Source organism: Apus apus, chromosome 2 (genome assembly GCF_020740795.1).
Source record: "Apus apus isolate bApuApu2 chromosome 2, bApuApu2.pri.cur, whole genome shotgun sequence".
Classification (NCBI taxonomy): Eukaryota; Metazoa; Chordata; class Aves; order Apodiformes; family Apodidae; genus Apus; species Apus apus.
The window spans coordinates 90,545,005-90,563,877 of NC_067283.1; the positions used below are offsets into that span (position 1 = coordinate 90,545,005).

At 42.2% G+C, this 18,873-nt stretch overlaps 2 protein-coding genes across 2 annotated transcripts; one reads left to right on the top strand and one right to left on the bottom strand.

Moving 5' to 3' along the window:
• Positions 1-11,915: 11,915 nt before the first annotated feature.
• Positions 11,916-12,689, bottom strand: MRPL36 (mitochondrial ribosomal protein L36). Its single transcript, XM_051611439.1, has one exon. It carries the CDS (start codon positions 12,687-12,689, stop codon positions 12,360-12,362), a length of 330 nt encoding a protein of 109 aa, XP_051467399.1. The 3' UTR covers positions 11,916-12,359.
• Positions 12,673-17,699, top strand: NDUFS6 (NADH:ubiquinone oxidoreductase subunit S6). The gene is made up of 4 exons (XM_051611438.1): positions 12,673-13,119; positions 14,065-14,118; positions 16,273-16,395; positions 17,554-17,699. Exons 1-4 carry the CDS (start codon positions 12,688-12,690, stop codon positions 17,617-17,619), a joined length of 675 nt encoding a protein of 224 aa, XP_051467398.1. The 5' UTR covers positions 12,673-12,687; the 3' UTR covers positions 17,620-17,699.
• The last annotated feature ends 1,174 nt before the right edge of the window (positions 17,700-18,873 follow it).

An 18,873-nucleotide genomic window follows, 5' to 3' on the forward strand; every position in this document is an offset into this window, starting at 1 on the left:
AGCCAGGAAACTGAGAATTTCAATCAAAAAGTAAAGTCTTCAGTGTAATGAACTAGAACATTTTGGTATCAGAAACAAGAGTATATAAAATTCCTAATAATATGTAAACTTAGGCAAAAATTATACAGCTAATTCTTTATTGTAGCTATTTCAAGGGGAAGAGGTGGGAAATAGGGAGAAGAGAGAAAAATTCTAAACTTTTAACTTCAGAGAAGTGTTGCTGAGGTACTTTCTATTTTGAATGAGTTTTATTTTTCTTGACTGTGGAGTCATAAGATTTGGGGTCAATCAAGTTTCTGAAGGAAGAAAATTCTACATTAAGAACACTCATCTTTCTCTTTGCTTCAGAAAGGCTTTTAACGCTTCTGTACTGTCAACTTTAAAATATAGAGCAAAAGGGTGGGAACATTTAATATGGAGCTGAAACTAAAACCTGGACAATGAAGCATGAAATGAAGAATGCTTGATATCACAGAGAAGGAGAATTAACAAATAGGTAAGACAGGGAAAGTATGTAAAAGAACAATCTTTATGAATAAAAGGACACTAGGATGATTGTATCTTGAAGAGGACAAAATTAAAGATGGAATGCATTTTTGAAGAAATAGGTTACAGCATGTATAATCATCAGAACACTTAAGGATGTATCATAAAAATCTCTTTTCTCCTCTGAAATATTTTGGAAGTGATGCATGACTGGATTATATGAAGAACACCGAGTGCCTCAGAGGTGTAGGAATTTAAATTATTATAAAGCAATTAAAAATTACATTTATTACACTGCCTTGTTTGATTCTATTACATACTTGCCTCTTTTGAAGGAAAGACATTCTTCTGTTTCCAGTGACAAGCTTTCTTAAGGAGAAACCATAACAACAAGAGAAACATAGGAGTTTCTATAACCTTGTAATCACACATGTCATACACAATGTACTCTTTCCCCTCTTTATAGCAGAAATGTTCAGAAATAATATACAATAGATGCTTCAAATTATGTTTTCTGTGACAGAAGTTAATTCTAAAGTAAGTATTGGCTGAAAGAGAAACAGAGAAAATATTTTTACATGTCTATCATTTGTCCTTAGAGGACACAAAACAAATATGTTTTTTAAAGCTTGACACTGGTATTATTCTGTGTGGCCTCCGGCTATGTGCTTTTTCCAGTTTGTAGAATTGAAGGGATAAGAAAACAGCTTTGCATTAAGAGGAACACATTGTACAGGTTAATCATAACCATGCAGAAATCAAAATGCTGCCAACAAAATAATGGTGTACCAGTGCCAAGGGAGTCACCAGGATGACTGTGAGGGAAGCTGTGGGAGAATAACAACTCCTTTGCATGTGGGGAAGTATTTCAGGCATGTGCTTCTAAATTAATTATTGATGTGGCTGAAACAGAAGTTTTTACTACTGTCGACAATAGCAAATACTTGTAAAAAATTAATTGGCTAAAAGTTAATTTCAGTGTTCCTCAATCATGAAATGCATTAATTGAGAAAAGCCTTTTTTAAGATGTTTAAATTTTAAAAGGAAATAAAGCAGAAAAGCAGAATCAGGCAGGGGAATTTAACAAATGTAAAAATGTTGACAGAAATGAGAGTCATTGCTTAGTCAATATTGTATCAATTAACCAAATTAACCGTAGTCCCTGATGAGAACTAAGTAGAATGGCATAATTTTCTAGTTTGTCTGACTCATTCACATTATACATTATGTGTGTACATTAGTGTATACAAATCAGACAAACTAAAAGGCAGAGACACATAAAATGTGGAAGAACTACACAAAACAGTGTTTGTAGGGATTTTAAATGTTCTAAATCCATTAAATAATAAATAAATCATATGTTGTACTGGTGACAGTTGCTACTTTTGAAGAAGAGTGGCTAGTCTGCTCTCAGCTACAAGCTTTCCTTAGGCTGCCAAGAGAAACACTTGCCTGTATTCTAAGCAAATAGAATCCCAGGCTATTGTTAGAAGTATTTTTGGATTTTCATTTTAATAGTTAAAGTATAACTATAAAAGACAAGAAAAGTGAACACAGATTCTTTGTGAAGATGCGTGACATCAGGCTGAGACTGACATAACTGCAATGATAGATCTTTTTAGGCAATACAGACACTAAGTTTTTAATTCAGCAGAGTTGAACAGTGTACTATAGTCATATTTAAATAACTGAAAGAGAAAACTACATAAACTATTGGAGGGCAAATCTTGTAAAATATTTTCTTTTCACTTACTGAGTTTATATTTTTAGCCTTGAGCATGTAATATTTCTGTACCTCTGAAAAGCTGCTGAAAAGAATCTGTACAGAAGGGACAATGTAAAAGATAGCAGCATGCAATATTATCACTGGAGCAGGAGCACAGCCTTTAGTTCCCTTTGAATATAGGGGTATTGTGGGTAACCCAGGATAAGCTCGTATATTTGCTATGCCTGCCAAGTGTCTGAACACATCAATAAACTCCCAGAAATACCTGAGAAGGCCACTCACCCTCCAATTCCTGCGTGGTGAAACTTCTTTTCACACTGATATAGAAACGATGGGGAAGCATAAGAGGAAGTGTTCACAACACTGAGATTCACTGTAACTTCCATATTTTCTCTTTCTGGACATCAATGAGAGTGAAACATGTCAGTTAGCAATACTGCTGGCACACAGCCTCATTTGATGTTCTTGTGTCACCACTGTTTATTCCATAGGGCAGCATCAAATAGAAAAATATGGTCAATTGATTTTATTTAGTTATTTTAACATTGACAGTCATAGATAGCTGGCATTTCTTATAAATTTTTGTATTCATTTTTCTACTGAACTTCCTTCTAAAAAGAAAATTTAAAATGTTACTGATTAGTACAGGCCAGCTTTTAGCTCTGTTTGGATTAAACTGTGCAGGAAATTGTCCTAAGATCATTCCAGCTATGAGGTTTACAGAAATAACACCCACCCCTGCCTGATGTATTGGTTTGTGACAACTATGGTGATCTAACAGGTGCCACAACACACCTTCCCATTGTAGCTGATTGAAATTGATTACCAAAATGTACTACAGTAAACTTGACTAAAGCATACCTAGATCACAGATGGGTACATCTCATTCTCTTTCATCCTGCAGTTCAGAGACTTTAATATACATTCATTTGGAAGAGAGTCAGACAATTCAAATTATGCAACAAATTATAAAAGAAGACTCAACAGACAACCTTTTGTCTGTATAGTTTTGCCAAGACTGATAACACAATATCACTATAATTAGATCTAATCAACAATATTATCCATTGAAAATAAACTATTTACAGTGTGAACTTTGGATTTTTTAGGGACTAACTTTTCTACTGTTCCTATGAAAAGAGTGCAATATAGGTAGCCAGTGGCAAAAGCTTTAGGCAGTGTGTGTTCCTGTTTAACTGAGGCTGGATCACTTATTAAAAGAAAAATCTTCTGAAGGAGCTTATTTGTACAGAAGCTCAAGATTTGGTCTGAAAAGGCTGCTTCATGGGTTAATGTATTCACCTATAAATAAAAGCAGTGACAGCTCTCCTGTCAGTACATGCTGATGGACGGTTTCTTTTTCCACCATTACAGCCTTGTGAATGTGGGAAAATTAATTTAAGTGGTAGTTAATTTCTAATGAATTCCATTCAAGCGGTTAATATGGTCCCTTGATGTTATGGTAACCTTCATGGATCATTGCATTATGTAAATAAATTCTACTTTATGCTGGTTTATTAAAAAAAAGGAAGATTGGTGAGTCCAGTCAAACCTTCACATATACAAACATGCATAAAATTTCTTAAGAAATCACTAAAAAGAGATTGTTTTAGAGGAGTACGCTTGATATCCTACAAAGCATACCATTCATCTTTATAAGACATCTAATTTTTATATCATTTTGGCAGGATCATCTATTATTTGGAGCTTAGAATAATAAGACTTTTGGAAAGGAAACCCTCTTCACTCAAAATTGTATTAGAAATGCAGCTTTCCTGTCCTTGAGGGCCTCTCCAAGCCCCTTAGATCAGCTGTTTTGCACAGGCATGAATCACTGGACAGGCTTCACATATCCCAGCTCCTACCTTATCCCCTTCCCAGGAGACACCTCTGACAGACTGTGCTGTGCAGAGAACATATACATGGCATCTTACTCTGCAAAGTCACTCAGCTTCTTCCCACTTACTTCAGTGGTATTTAGATCAGGCCTACGTGATTTTACTGAAATTCTATAATCTTAAAAAAACTGTGCAATACTTCTTTTCAAATGTTAATGTATTTCAGTATCAAAATTCATTTACATCTTTTGAAAGACAATGAAGGGTTCTTTTTACTCGGTCATACATATTAATAGAAACACAGAATCATAGAACTATTTAGGTTGGAAAAGACCCTTGGGATCACCGAGTCCAACCATCATCCCTACTCTACAAAGTTCTCCCCTAAACCGTATCTACCAGCACCACATCCAAACGACCCTTAAACACATCCAGGGATGGTGACTCAACCACCTCCCTGGGCAGCCTATTCCAGTGTCTAACCACTCTTCCTGTGAAAAATAATTTTCCTAATGTCCAATCTAAACCTCCCCTGTTGCAGCTTGAAGCCATTCCCTCTTGTTCTGTCACTAATTACCTGTGAAAAGAGACCAACAACAACCTCTCTACAATGACCTTTCAGGTAGTTGTAGAGAGTGATGAGGTCTCCCCTCAGCCTCCTCTTCCTCAAACTAAACATTCCCAGCTTCTTCAGGCGTTCTTCATAAGATTTATTCTCTAGGCCCTTCACCAGCTTCGTTGCCCTCCTGTGTACTCACTCCAGCACCTCGATATCTCTCTTGAATTGAGGTGCCCAAAACTGGACACAACACTCCAGGTGTGGTCTCACCAGTGCTGAGCACAGGGGGACAATCACCTCTCTCCTTCTGCTGGTCACACTATTTCTAATCTAAGCCAGGATGCCATTGGCTTTCTTGGCCACCTGGGCACACTGCTGGCTCTTATTCAGCCGCTTGTCAATTAGAACCCCTAGATCCTTTTCTGCCAGGCACTTTCCAGCCACAGTTCCCCAGGCCTGTAGCATTGCCTGGGGTTGTTGTGGCCCAAGTGCAGGACCCAGCACTTGGCCTTGTTGAAGCCCAGACCATTAACATCAGCCCAACGATCCAATCTATCCAAGTCTCTCTGTGGAGCCTCCCTATCCTTATGCAGATCAACACTCTCTCCTAGCTTGGTGTCACCTGCAGACTTACTGAAAATACACTCTATATCCTTATCAAGATCATCAATAAAGATGTTAAACAGCAATAGTCCCAACGCTGAGCCCTGAGGAACACCACGTGTGAGTGGCCACCTGCTGGACTTGACTCCATTGACCACCACTCTCTGGGCCCGACTGTCCAGCCAGTGCTTGATCCAACAGATTGTATGCTCATCCAGGCCATGAGCAGCCTGTTTTTTTATGAAAGTTCTATGGGGAACCGTGTCAAATGCTTTTTGGAGGTCCAGAAAGACAATATCCACAGCCTTTCCTTCATCCAATAGTTGGGTCATCTGGTCATAGAAGGAGATCAGGCTCGTCGGGCAGGACCTGCCTTTCACAAACCCATGCTGACTGGGCCTGATCCCCTGGTTATCCTCTATATGTCTTCTAATGACACTCAAGATAATCTGCTCCATGACCTTCCCTGGTACTGAGGTCAGACTGACAGGTCTATAGTTTCCTGGATCCTCCTTTCTGTCTTTCTTATAGATGGGTGTTACATTTGCTACCCTCCAGTCCACTAGGACCTCCCCAGTTAGCCAGGACTTATGGTTAAATAATGGAAAGTGGCCTGGCAATCACACCTGCCAACTCTTTCAGCACCCCAGGATGTAGCCCATCTGGTCCCATAGACTTGTGTGCATCTAAGCGGTGTAGCTCTTTCATTGTGATGACCTCATCCTGCATCTCCTCCCGTCTCCTAGCTCATGTGGCTGTGAACTTGAAAGACAGGAAAAACACTCATGTAAGCACAGAGACTTCTGTGGTGCATGTGTTGGGTGGTTAAGAAATGCTTGGAGTTTTTGACATTAGTGGTAGTGTGTCCTGAAACAAAACTTTTCTTGTCCTCATGATGAATCGAATACACATTTGCAAGCATTTTAAACACAAGTTGTTTTCCCTTGTGAAAACATGAGTCCTTACCTATGTCTAAGCTTATAGGGGAGATAAGGACAGCAAAATAACCTTTGCTATTATTTACTGTTTCAAACAAACAAAAAAAACCCCCAAACCCCCAGCTCTTGTTCAGTCTTTTTGTAGCCTTACACAATCAACAACTTGATGACAGACAAAAATTAGTGTTTATCTAGGCACAAGTACAGATAATTTATGACCAGGAAACTTTAAATTTATGACCAGGATATTTTTGACCTATTGATTTAATAATTTTTCAAAATACTGAAATACCAGAAGTTGAAAGTAAGTACCACAAGCTTGTAAGCTAAATTCCAGTGTAAGTTTTTTGATACGTGTCATGCTTTAACCCCAGCTAGCAACTATGCCCCTACACAGCCACTCGCTCATTCCCCCAGTGGGATGGGGGAGAGAATTGGAAGGACAGAAGTAAGAAAACCCATGGGTTGGCATAACACAAAAGCCATGCACACAGGCAAAGCAAAACAAGGAATCAAATAACTGCTTCCCATGGGCAGGCAAGCGTTTAGCCATCTCCAGGACAGTCGGCCTCCACCTTACATAATGGCTACTTAGGGAGACAAATGTCATCACTCTCAATGCTGCCCCTTTTTTTTTTTCCCCCCAGCTTTATATGTCATATGGTAAAGAACAGGCAATATCCTTTAAAGTGCCTGGAGACACTGCAACTACGTAATGCTTAACGTTTCGCAGGCCTTAACACCAACGGCTGCTCATGCCATACACAGTCATTGTATGATTCACACTTAGTACCCAACCACACCACCTCTCACTGAGTGTCTTAATGTGGGAGGCTTTTAGTTTTGTTCTTTACTTCTTCAAGCAGCATCAAGGGATGCACTCAAAACTTGCCAGATAGGATCTTCCATCACAATCTTCTTGTCTTTCATTGCCCGTTTTCTGTCCTGAGCCCCCTTTGAACATCACACTTTATAAATCTTAAATTTATTGAAAAAAAACACCCTGCATTTCCTTACTATGTGCCCAAGATGATAAGATGGGTGATTTGCAGCCTTCCATGTCTGTGCTTTCATTGGATGACACTAAGGATGTGTGTGCATGCAGAAGGCCACAGTATGAAGTAATGTGAGAGGCTGGCTGGAATAGGACCAGAGACCTGGGATGGGCTGAAGGAACCAGCCATACTCTATATGAGAATAAGCTAGACTAGTCTAGACACTGAAAAGTTTCTGGGCTTTTTCTGAGGAAAGAAAGCATCCTGGAAGCTGTCCATTGTGCATGCAGGGCAGATGATCAAGTGAACAAAATGCAGGAGCAAAGCCAGAGTAATTAAAACTGACTCATGAGACGTCTTATGTTTCAAAACCTCTAAAAAACACCTAGTATACGTATACGAATTAACCACTGCTTGAATAACAATGTCAAAACATAACTGCCAATGGGAACAATCATGAAATTTTAATGTTTTTCACTGAGTTTCAGGGGTAATAGGACAAGTGACAGATAGCCTGTGTTTTTATTAGTGACTCAGGAGTGATATACCTCAAGCACTGATAAATTCAGGGTAATAAAAATCAGCTAAGAAGTAATAATGACAACTAAGAGGGAAAATTTTATGCTGCTCAACACTCTGAAACTAATCATAACAATTTTGTTTTCTTACCTTCAAATTCAAAGTTGTACATCTAGGGATCAGGCATTGCAGCTACCTCTGCAGAACAGAGGGCTGTGAAGTGTTCAGCAGCAGAAAGCCCTTATTGGTCATAGAAAACTGACAGCAAACATGAACTCTTTATGGAAAGCTGTAGCAATAATGTGATCTTCAGGTAGAGGAAGCAGAAGATTGGTGATTGCAAAAATCAGGAGCATTTTAAACTCATTGTTCAGCATTGCTAAGGTTGATTCTGCCTATAGTTCCTGTGTCTGTATTTTTAAAAAGAAATGGGGGGAAGGTGCAAAAATTAGAAATATCCAAAGGCTAGAAAAAATACTTTACAGCGAGACACCTAAAATGATTAATCTGATTAGTTTACCAAAAGACAAAAGAGTGATTCCAATTTAGCAACTCTGTACCTTCTGAAGAAAAAAAAATGCAGAACTCTAACAACGAAAGGCACAAGAAAATTCAGTAACTGCAAATTAAAGCAAATGAGCTCACATTTTTAACAGTGAAGTAACAGTTATTTCCTTTGTAGTGATGTGTCCCTTTTTAAACTGTATAGACTCTGAGACTAATTGTTCCCAACATTTTCCTCATTTAGGCACTGCCCGTTACCAATGTTCAATCATGTACAACAGAGAGACTTGAATTCCCTGCCTGTTCCTTTGCATATATTCAACCACTAAATGGAATCCATGTAATTTTAGATTGAACAACTTCACCAAGTTATTTATTTTTTTTCCTTTTTTGTACCTGGTGGCACATAAAATTTGAAAAATACTGCTCTCTCTCAACACTGCATTCACATTCACAGATTCCAAAGTCCAATGCACAAGCTTCTAGGTGAAATGGTGAATTTTTCATTTCTGGAGGCAGATGGATGACTCCAGCAAGTGACAGCTTTATCTTGGGTGCCAATATTCTCCCCGTATCCACTTTCAACATTTTTAGATCAGGTTCAATGTCTTCACTGTGATGCTCTTATAAAGATTGCTGCCTCCACTACAAGTGGGATATGGAGCAATAACAAAACTGCTGCAGTTTATCTCCCAGGGGTATAGAAGTAAAACACCGTCACTTACCTAAATAAACTGGGCTGTAAAGTGTGACAGTTCAATAACAGCTTAGTGGGCAGTTCAGCTATTCCTACAAAAGACAATCCAGTCCTTGAGAACAGAGGAGACCGGACAGGTGAGGATATGGCTCCTCACAAGCGTGGTGAGTTAAACTGTGCCAGCTATTCAGAAAGAACTCAGTCCATTCTCAGCCTCTTGTGACTAACATGTTTAGCCCCCCACTCCAACTTAAGCTACTGGTACAGATTTCAGGCACCAAGTTAACAATCTGATGAGCTGCAATTGAATGAATGCAAGTATTTAAATGCATAATCAGCCTTATTAAACTGACTGGGACGACTGTATCCTTAATTTGCATCTTAAATGTCATTTGATGGCTTTCAGCAGTGTGTATCCAGGTATACCCACCCTGGTTGATTCAGAACTCTAGAATATGGTAACACTGCAGATAAAACCTCTCTAGTATCAGGTGCATGGAGTTCATTCAAACCACGGAAAGACCTTGGTATTACAGAGCAGATGCTCTGAGCAGTGCCTGCAATAAGGCATTGTGTCCGTTTGCACTGTTAAACAAGAGAAAGCAGCCTGCTTCTCACTTCCTTTTTTTTCTTGTTTAAGAGTATTTAAGGTTTAGTTTTATTTTTCTTGTAAAATAATATTTCCATCTTGTAATTTTCCTTTGTCTAGCTAGAGACGCATGGATATTATGGAACAGCTGAGTCGTCTACTTCATCTCTACCAGTAAAGTTTCTGACTGTTGATACTTTGCAGAAGCAGTAGCAATTACTCTTAAGGTTTGCTCTTTTTTTGTGGTTTTTTTTTTTTTGTTTTTTTTTTTTTGCCTTCGTACATGGCATGATAAACGCAACACTGCACCTGCAGAACCAAAACATAGCTAGCACTTTAAGACTGGGAAACTGACTTTGGTGCTGTCAGAATCTAGAAAAGTTACCTGTCAGCCAGCTCACCTCAGCATGTATTGCCTTGACCCAAGCAGACACAGCTTCCCCAATAGTAGTTTTCCAAGACTCCTCCCTAACCTGTCATTATTTAAGAGCTATTGTCCTAAATTCAGCAACCAATGCTGTAATTCCCATACAGGCAACTACAGACAAAGTCTGACAGTTGTTAACATGCTTGAACTGTAAGATTTATCCTGCAGTTGACCTAAATAAATCTCTTCCTGTTGCATATCAGGAATCTGACAGTCTCATTTCCTGGAAGAGTCCCAAAGAGTTAAGCAAGTTCAGTCACTCACAACTGCAAATTATTTTCGTAACTTTACAATGGACACAGTCACAGGTGACATCAGTTGTCATGCTCCTACTGTGGGGACTTGAAGAAGAATGAAGAATTTCTGGAAGGGGTAACCTAAACACAAAACCAGAAAGAAACCAAAAGCTGAAAATTTAATTGGAGGATGAGTCTTAGTTATTTCAGTGTGTTTTAGTTCAGTCTAATTTCAATTTTCAGTGTTATGGATTCTTCCTCCTGAGTGATTTGGTCCTATTTGCCCCCTAAACATTTTACAATCTAGCTGCACCTTCCTCATAATTCCTCTCCTTTTCATTCTCTGCCCACATAACATCTGTGGAAGAGGGAGAAATAAAAAACACATACAATTATGGAACTACTACAGATCTGAATTTTTAGCATTCCAGGACTAATTTTTTTTGCCTGGGTATCTTAAGTAGCATTTGTGTATTCTATCCTTTAAAAAATGCTGTAAGTGGCACGATGTTCAGAAAGTCTGTAATGAAGGATGTGAACCCTTAGCTACCAACTGATACGCTACTTGGCTGACATTATTTCAGCTTCTCATTTTGTAGGAGCTGTAAATAAGCCTAAAATAAACACACACCACCAGCAGCTCTACTCACCTTCCTCATGTCATCCGAATTACAGAAAGCTATAGAATACGGGTTTTTTTTTTAGAACACTTAACAGTTTGTGGACATCAACTGAAAAAAAGGTACTTAGAAGTGTGAGAGCCAATACTCCTGCCTAACAGGTGGAGAAACTGAGACAAATGCAAAATTGTTTTTTCAAAATTATATAGCAAGTCAATGGCCACGTACAATTACAGTTCAGAGCCTTCTCATTTCTAATCCTATAATCCTCTTTCCAAAATCTATTAGCACAACCAAATAGGCTGTTTCAGTGATGACTGTGAATGCTCCATTCTTTGGAACACTCCACCCCAAGTATCACAAACTGACCACTCAGGTGATGGCAGATGAGTAATTTACAGCTACAGTAAACATCTGAATTCAAATTACTTCACATGGCTTTGTGAAACAATTTTTCCTAATTATTAGTTGTTGAAATAGGCCGTTGAGTTGGCATTGTAAAAAACCTTAAGCCTTAGGTTAAAAGGGGAGGTGAAAACACTAACTTGTGCCTCCCTCTCCTTATAAATAATCCTGAATTTCACTCCCAGCTGTTGAGCATAGAACCACATTTAACAGACACTGACCCAGCATGAGTAAATCTGTCCCTAAGTCCCACACACTATTAAAGAAGTCTGGCCAGAGATCACTTGCTTCTCCTAACCCTGGGAACTTGCACTCACAACTGCCTCTTCACCATCTGATGTTGTTCTTGACAAGCAAGCCCTGATTTGAACAATGCCCCAGCAACCCACCCTTACAGCATGTTTTGTACTGGAGAGCTGCCCCTTTTTTTCTGACAGAACCAAGCTGTGGGATGAACTGTTTGGGAGGCAATAAGGCTAGCTGCTAACTACCTTCCTTAAAAAAAACCGCAGACCCTCACTTAATCTGATGGCAAACTCATTCCATACATTGGTATTCCTGAAGCTACATGGGACTGTCTGCTGCATTCAGTACTTAAGACTTTTTACCTCACCTGTGAACCAAGACAAAATCTGAAACATCGTATTTCAATATAACGCATTTAATATTATTTGCTGCTTAACAGCCCACCCGAGCTTGAAACTATTTGATCTGTTATCACAGTTTTCAACATCTAGGTTTATTCAAGAAAGATTAACAGTATACCGCAATAATTCACAATCAGTGGTGTTTATTTTCATTTTGCTTTAATGAAACACGCAAGCACCTCAGAGCCCGATTCGGCTTTGCCCTTACTGAGCAGCGAGGTGACGGCAGGTTAAGGCTTCACGGCTAAGGTGGCTAAGAGGTCCCGAAAGCTGCGACTTCCCATTTCAGTTCCCAGCATCCACGATCCGAAGTTGGGGCAAGCGCCGTCAAAAACTCGACTGGCTCCGAGTTCGCCTCCAGACGAAAAGCAGGGTCGCCGCCGGCAACCCCGTGCGAGCCGTGTCCCCAGCGGCAGGACCTCCTCAGGCCCGGGGGCAGGGTCTCCCCAGGCCCGGGGGCAGGGTCTCCCCAGGCCCGGGGCAGACACAGCGCTCCCTCGCAGCGGCGGGGAGCGGGGCCCGCACGGCTCCCCTCCCCGCCAGCCGCCCGCAGAGCCCCCGGCCCCGCGGCTACAGCTTCCGCTGCTTGTGCCGGGGGTTGGCCTTGCAGAGCACGTACAGCCGCCCGCGCCGCCGGACGACGAAGCAGTCTTTGCAGCGCCTTCGCAACGCGGTTTTCGTCTTCAGCCCCGCCAGGAGCGGCGGCGGCAGCGGGCCGGGCGGCGGCGGCGGAGCCAGCAGGCCGCGGGGGGCGGCGGCAGCCCCGCAGCGCAGCGCCGGGGCCCGGCTCCCCGCCGCGGCCAAGGCCGCCGCCCTCCACGGCGGGACCAGAGAGGAGAGGGCCGAGCGGCCCAGCCCGCCGAGCGGCCCGGCGGCGGCCCTGGCCAGGAGGGACAGCATGACCCGCGCCCTGCGGGGACGGCGCCGCAGTCAGGACGGACGGACGGAAGGACGGACGGAAGGACGGACAGACAGACGGACGCCCCCGCTCCCCCCCCCCACCCCTCGCAGCCCCTCCCAGGCCGCGGGCACTGACCGGCCCCGCCGCCGCCTCGCGCCGCAGCCCGCCGCCTCGCGCCCTGCCGCCGCGCACGCGCACGCGCAGGCCCCGGTCCCGGCGGGAGGGGCGGGGCAAGGGCAGCGCGTGCGCCCGCCGCGGCGAGGTCACGTGGCCGGCCTCAAGATGGCGGCGGCCGCGGCGACCTTCCGCCGCCTGCGGGCGCTGGGCCGCCTGCCGCCCTCCGGCCCCGGCGCCGCCGCGGCGGCCCCGGCTCGGCCCTACGGCGTGCGGGCCTCCGCGACGGGCGAGCTGGTCACGCACACGGGGCAGGTGAGCGCGCGGGGCAGCCTCCCGGGGAGCGGGGCCGTCCGTCGCCGGGCCGGGCCGGGCCGGGCCGCGTCTCAGCGCCGCGCCTGCAGCCCCGGGAACGGCCCGCCCGGGGCGGCGAGCGGCAGCGCTGCGGCGCCGCTTCGGGCGGCAGCGAGTGCTCCGGGGAGACGCGCGGGCACGAGGTGCCGGCGGCTTGAGGAGCCAAAGCCGGGGCTGCTGCTCGGGGGCCGGGTCAGGAGCGCTGCGCGGCCCGAGCCCCGCGTTTGGCGCAGGTGGGGAGCGGAAGGGCAGGACGGACCCGCGTGTCGGCGCCTTCTGGCGCCCGGTTTACCTGTGCTCCGGTGTGAAGGCTGCGCGTGGGAACCGGGAGGTGTGCGCAGGGAGAGGGGCTGGGGAGCTGCGGGAGGGGGGGGGGGCTCCCTGCGGTCACGGCAGTCGAGCGTAAATCGTGATGAAAAACTTGGAATGGCCTCACTTCGTTCACCTTACAGATGGCAGCGTGGGATCAAGGAACAGCGTTATAAGTCATATTTCTTGTGTTTGTCTCTCTCAGAGCTAAGGCATCTGTGTCGTAGAGTGGTTTGGGTTGGAAGGGGCAGATCATGTAGTGCAGGAACACCTCCCGCTAGACCAGGTTGCTCAAAGCCCCATCCAACCTGGCCCACTTCCATGGACAGGGTGTCTGCAGCTTCCTGGACAACCTGTTCCGGTGCCTGCCTCTTACTGGCTTTAAACCACCACAACACCCCTTCTTTTCTGCTTTAAGTATCTTTTCCTTCGTGAGATAAAGCTACTTTTCCTGTGCTGTGCATACTTGTAATCAGTGATGGCAACACTTGAAACTGAGGAAGCTATTTAAGCTATTTAGTCTTGATAGTGCTGTAAGCCTTTGTGTTCTTTATTTATGGTCGTTGCTTTTAAAATAAAGATTATTTTGTACGTTAGGTCTATGATGAAAAGGATTATAGAAGAGTACGATTTGTTGGACGACAAAAAGAGGTAACTCTTTACTTTTACTCAAGGTGTGTAGGTGGGGGGGGTGGTGTTTTTATACCTGATATCGATATCCTCAAGTTGATTGTAATTTTAAAAAGTAATCAACAAACCAGCCAAACTCCAAAACCAGGACCAAAACCAACTAAACAAAAAACAAAACAAAAAAACCCTATCAAACCCAGGCTGGTTTGGATTTTGGGCTTCTGCATTTTTGTTTTTCACTGTGGTGAAAAGTCTTATTTTAAGACAGCTTCTGTGTACCTCTCTACTTTTGGCAAATTTGGAAAATTTGAGGCTAAGCATATACCTGTTAAGTGCTTACAGTGCCATTTGTGTTCAGAAAAATCACATCATTAAATGCTCTGCTGAATTGTGCATTTATATGTCTGTTTAAATGTGTGTTTTGAAGCTTACTTGTTTCTGCATAGTTAAAATCTTGATCTTTACCCAAAAAGTTTTTAAAGAGGCCACTTCATTTCCAGGGCCTGGGAAGCATTTGCTGAAACAATGATATGACCAAATAAAACTAAAATTCAGAGAATTTTGAAATGGCAGAGTCTCAAAGGCAAAGTTTGATAACACCATCATCAGCCAAATGTACTACTGTGAAGTTAGCTTGTAGGCCTGTTGCTAATCAGTAGATTAGTACGTGAAATTTACATTTGTTAGCACCAAGTTCTGTCTAATATGTGAGCAGCACAGCTCCATGAGGGATCTCGCAGCCTTTGGGAGAGAAACAGTCTTTGTTTCAGCTAAATGGTGTTCTTTCATGCTTGAGCATCTGATTAATTCTTTAGTGTTTGTGCTATAGATGTATATTTATAATAGAGGCATTAAATATAAGGTGTGGTAGATTCTCTGTGTAGTTGTCTATGATTGTTCCCTTCCTGAATTAACCTGAACTCATTATTCTGAGTTTTTGTATTGAGCTCACCTCACTCTTTCATGGACACAATTTAACTCGTGCTGTGTGGCAAAAATGGGGATTCTACACAGGAAATAAGTAAATGACAATGCCACTTAAAATGCTGCAGGAGTTCACACTCTGTGGTGAGGAACACCCAGGGTTTTCAGTTCGGCATAGTTCCTTCTTCTCCAGCAAAAGGTGATCTTGAAGTCTGAAGTTGTGTACGAGAACTATACAAAAATACTATTGTGGTTTTTAGGGATTCATTTAATGGACATTTAGCTATTTTTTTTTCCTAAGAAGCTCATCTTCATTCTAGTACCAGCATGCTTATGAACCTTATGCACAGAGCAGGAGATAATGCCTTCTTTGGGTGTACATGTTATTATATACTCTTGCATGTGTAATGTTACCTTTGAAAATGGGCCCTTCCTGGAGCATGTTTACTTGAGGGATAGGGTTGGTTGTCAGCTCAGTGCTGGTGCAGACCAGGTTGGAAGAAGCTGATGTGGATGAGGGAGGAAGATGCAGTGGCTGGGTGCTGTAGGTCCTGCAGTGGTGAACATTGCTGTGTTCAGACCTGTCCAGAGGTGAATACATTTGCTGGGCCACGTAGGCGTGATCTAGGAAAAAGCCCTACTTATCAGCATATTCAGGAAGCATGTATAAGGTGGATTTATGAAGTGGCATAGTGAAATTTAGAGATTTTTTCTTTATTCTAATGCTGAGCAGTTTGCCTTTCTGACTGATGTTAGGTACCATATTCATGTTTTCCTGAGATTTCTGTGTGGTGATGGAATAAGGTACATGGCAGGAGGCTCTAAATAACCAGCAGTTGTTTTATCTCACTCCTGACCATACTTGTCCCACCATTATGTTTTAGTTATCAGCAGTGAGTCTTCTGCAGTTTTATCGAAGCACAATATAGAGGCAGTGTCAGTTAAATATCGTCTGGTTTTAGCTGCTTTTTCCTGCTTACCTACCTGCTGAATCTGCTAAGGTCATGTTGTAAACCTGAGCACTGTTGTGGCCTGTGTGTCAGGGGAAGGGGGTTCCTTTTGCAGAGCTTAATGTGTAGTTCACTGATCTGGCTTATAGCTCAACCTAAGAGTTGGTGCAGGAGGTGGGAGGAAACCTATGCAGGATCTTCTCAAGATGGCTGTAGTAGAAAAACTTGGGGAGGTAGTAAATAGCAATTCCTTTCTGTCTCAGTGGGGAAGGTATCTGAAAGCTTCCTTTTTCTCTTACAGGTGAACAAGAACTTTGCGATTGATTTGATAGCCGAACAGCCTGTGAGTCAAGTTGAAAGCAGAGTGATATCATGTGATGGAGGTGGTGGAGCTTTGGGACATCCTAAAGTATACATAAACTTGGTAATATCTTTATTTGGCATGTTTTGCCTGTAAATTCTTGTTTGTAAGATTGGCATGATAGTTTAACAAAGTAAAAGTAATCACCCAAGGTGCTAATTTTACTCGGGCCCTAATAATTAAGATTTCTAATCACAAGAGTTAGAGGGTTTCCATTTGAAGCTTAAGAAATTTTGTTTTGAAATTTTTGTTTGATGAGATAATAATGTTTTTTTAAAAAATAAATTAACTGAAGTAATATGAGCAAGTAATGCTTTGGAGCAAAAACCAACATGCTTGCCGTGTTTTGAAACACTAATAATTTAAATGCCACTGTGTAGATCAAGGGTACATTTGCAGTATTCTTAGGAATGTGCAATTTATTTTGAATCTTGCAAGTTCAAGAGGAAAAAGATGCTGGAACAGCTTGCCAGGGAAGTTATGGAAGCCTCATCCCTGGTAGTGTTCAAGGCCAGGTTGGACAGGGCTCTGAGCAGCTGGGTCTAGTGGGAGGTGTCCCTGCCCATGCAGGAGGTTGGATCAAGATGATCTTTAAGGTCCCTTCCAACCCAAACCATTCTATGATTCTATGAAAAACAAACCAACCCCTCTTTCAGTCTTTGGTAATCTTGCTAGTTCTGAAGATTGAACATTTCAATCATAGTCATAGAATCAGTGAGGAATAAATGTCTTCTTATCCTCAATCCTGTAATACGGAAGGGGAACCATGAGTTTACTTTGCTTCATGACTGCAAATAGGTATGTCGCTAAATAACAGATTACTACAATAGCAGCTCACAGTCACATTTCTAAAATTTTTAAAAAATGTATCTTTTGGACAGAAGAATAAGATTTTATACAGTAGTAACTGCTCCTTTTCTTCAGAACATTTTCTTTTAGAATTTCTCACTGAAGCCTACTGAAATTTCCTCCTTCCTGCAACTAACTCTGTCAGTTTACATTATTGGTCAAACTTCCTGTCTAGATATAACTTGGAAATGCCAAATCCTATTCTGTATTCAAATAACTATGAAACTACCTTGCTTCTAGTGTTTCAAATAAGATTAAACTCTGCATTTCAGCTATATTAATCCATTTTAAGTTGGCACTTACGCATAAGAGGAAATTTGTAGTTTCTGATGATTTTATAAAGTGAAACTAGCAGCTTTTATATTTTTGCAGGACAAAGATACAAAGACTGGAACATGTGGCTACTGTGGACTTCAGTTTAAACAGAAACATCACTGAAAGGTCATCACTGCATGCTTGCAGATTCTATTCAGATGTTAATGTTTAACGATAAATAAACAATATGTTTAGAAACCCAAGATTAGTGCTTGTGTTTATCTTAACTATGGAAAGTCAAGTCTGTACCTTTGTAAAACCTAGCTTGTCAGGTATTCGAGAGCTGAAGGGTATTACAATATCTGCTTTGTACTTAATTTGTTTTTTATGGAACAAATGTCCTGACTTGTTTGGCAGACCTCTCACAGGCCTGGAAGTGGCCTCTGGGTGCAGCATAGGTTTGGTTTATACTGGGTAGATTTGTTTTCTTTTCAACAATGAATTGGATGTAACTGTTTACCAGGGGATTAATCATCTGAGGTGTTCATCTTTTGGTATTGTTTGACACTCCTAATTTATTCATGGCCTGGTATCTCTAGCTAGGTTCACAAATGGAAGCACAAATATATGATATCAGCATTACAACACTCTCTTCTGGAAGCAAGATTGTCATCCCTGAATTAAGTAACTACTCTTGCTACTTGTTTTAAAGAAATAGCCAGTGCCTTAGAATGGTAATCAGTGTGAGCCAGAGAGTCAGCTAAGCTGGCAGATGTGAAAGGTGATGATGACATAAGCATTTGTCATTCAGTTCAGAGGATCAGAGTGTAAATACTTGATTCTGCTTGGGATTCACACCCTTGAAACCTCTTTAGGAGCTGGGTCTTGTCAGGATCAAAGTAGGGATTGCTCCATTACAGGTAGCAGCTTCTGCTACTTTAATACAGATTTATCTGACAATGAGAGCATCCACCTATATGTAATACTGCCTAGGCCATGTGAGGTTGTAGGATGTTATCTACCTTCTTGCTTAAGTTTACTTACGTAACATTCTGTCAGGGTGTGTGTCTGGAGGAGGAGGGTCTGAGCTTTGGTCTTTGCTCCAGAGAGCGTTTTAATCTATTGTCACTAAGTGATATCTTATTTCAAATGCTGGTGATGGAGCATGGTCTCAGGTAGTAATTGCTCCTCAGCCAAATTGAACAGGGTGTGATTCTAAGCCTGCTGTTTATTTTTGCTTTAGTTAAATTTGTGTGGTGGTATCAAATTGAACCAAATTATGCAGGTCTATGGCTGCTTAGCTTACCTGTGTCAGTTTATAGATTATGTTGAACCAACACAATCAGGCTTGAGGCAAGATCTGAACTATTCTATCTGTGGAAGTTGTGTGGTTAGAAGCTATTATTTGCACACCTTCTTTTTTCATTCATTCCATCC

What these genes read in the sequence shown, in the direction of transcription:
- NDUFS6 (XM_051611438.1), top strand. Translation starts at nt 12,688, where the DNA reads ATGACCCGCGCCCTGCGGGGACGGCGCCGCAGTCAGGACGGACGGACG. An exon ending in TTGTTGGACGACAAAAAGAG is followed by an intron (nt 14,119 to 16,272) that starts GTAACTCTTTAC and finishes TTTCTCTTACAG; the next exon opens with GTGAACAAGAACTTTGCGAT. An exon ending in CTAAAGTATACATAAACTTG is followed by an intron (nt 16,396 to 17,553) that starts GTAATATCTTTA and finishes ATATTTTTGCAG; the next exon opens with GACAAAGATACAAAGACTGG.
- MRPL36 (XM_051611439.1), bottom strand. Translation starts at nt 12,689, where the DNA reads ATGCTGTCCCTCCTGGCCAGGGCCGCCGCCGGGCCGCTCGGCGGGCTG.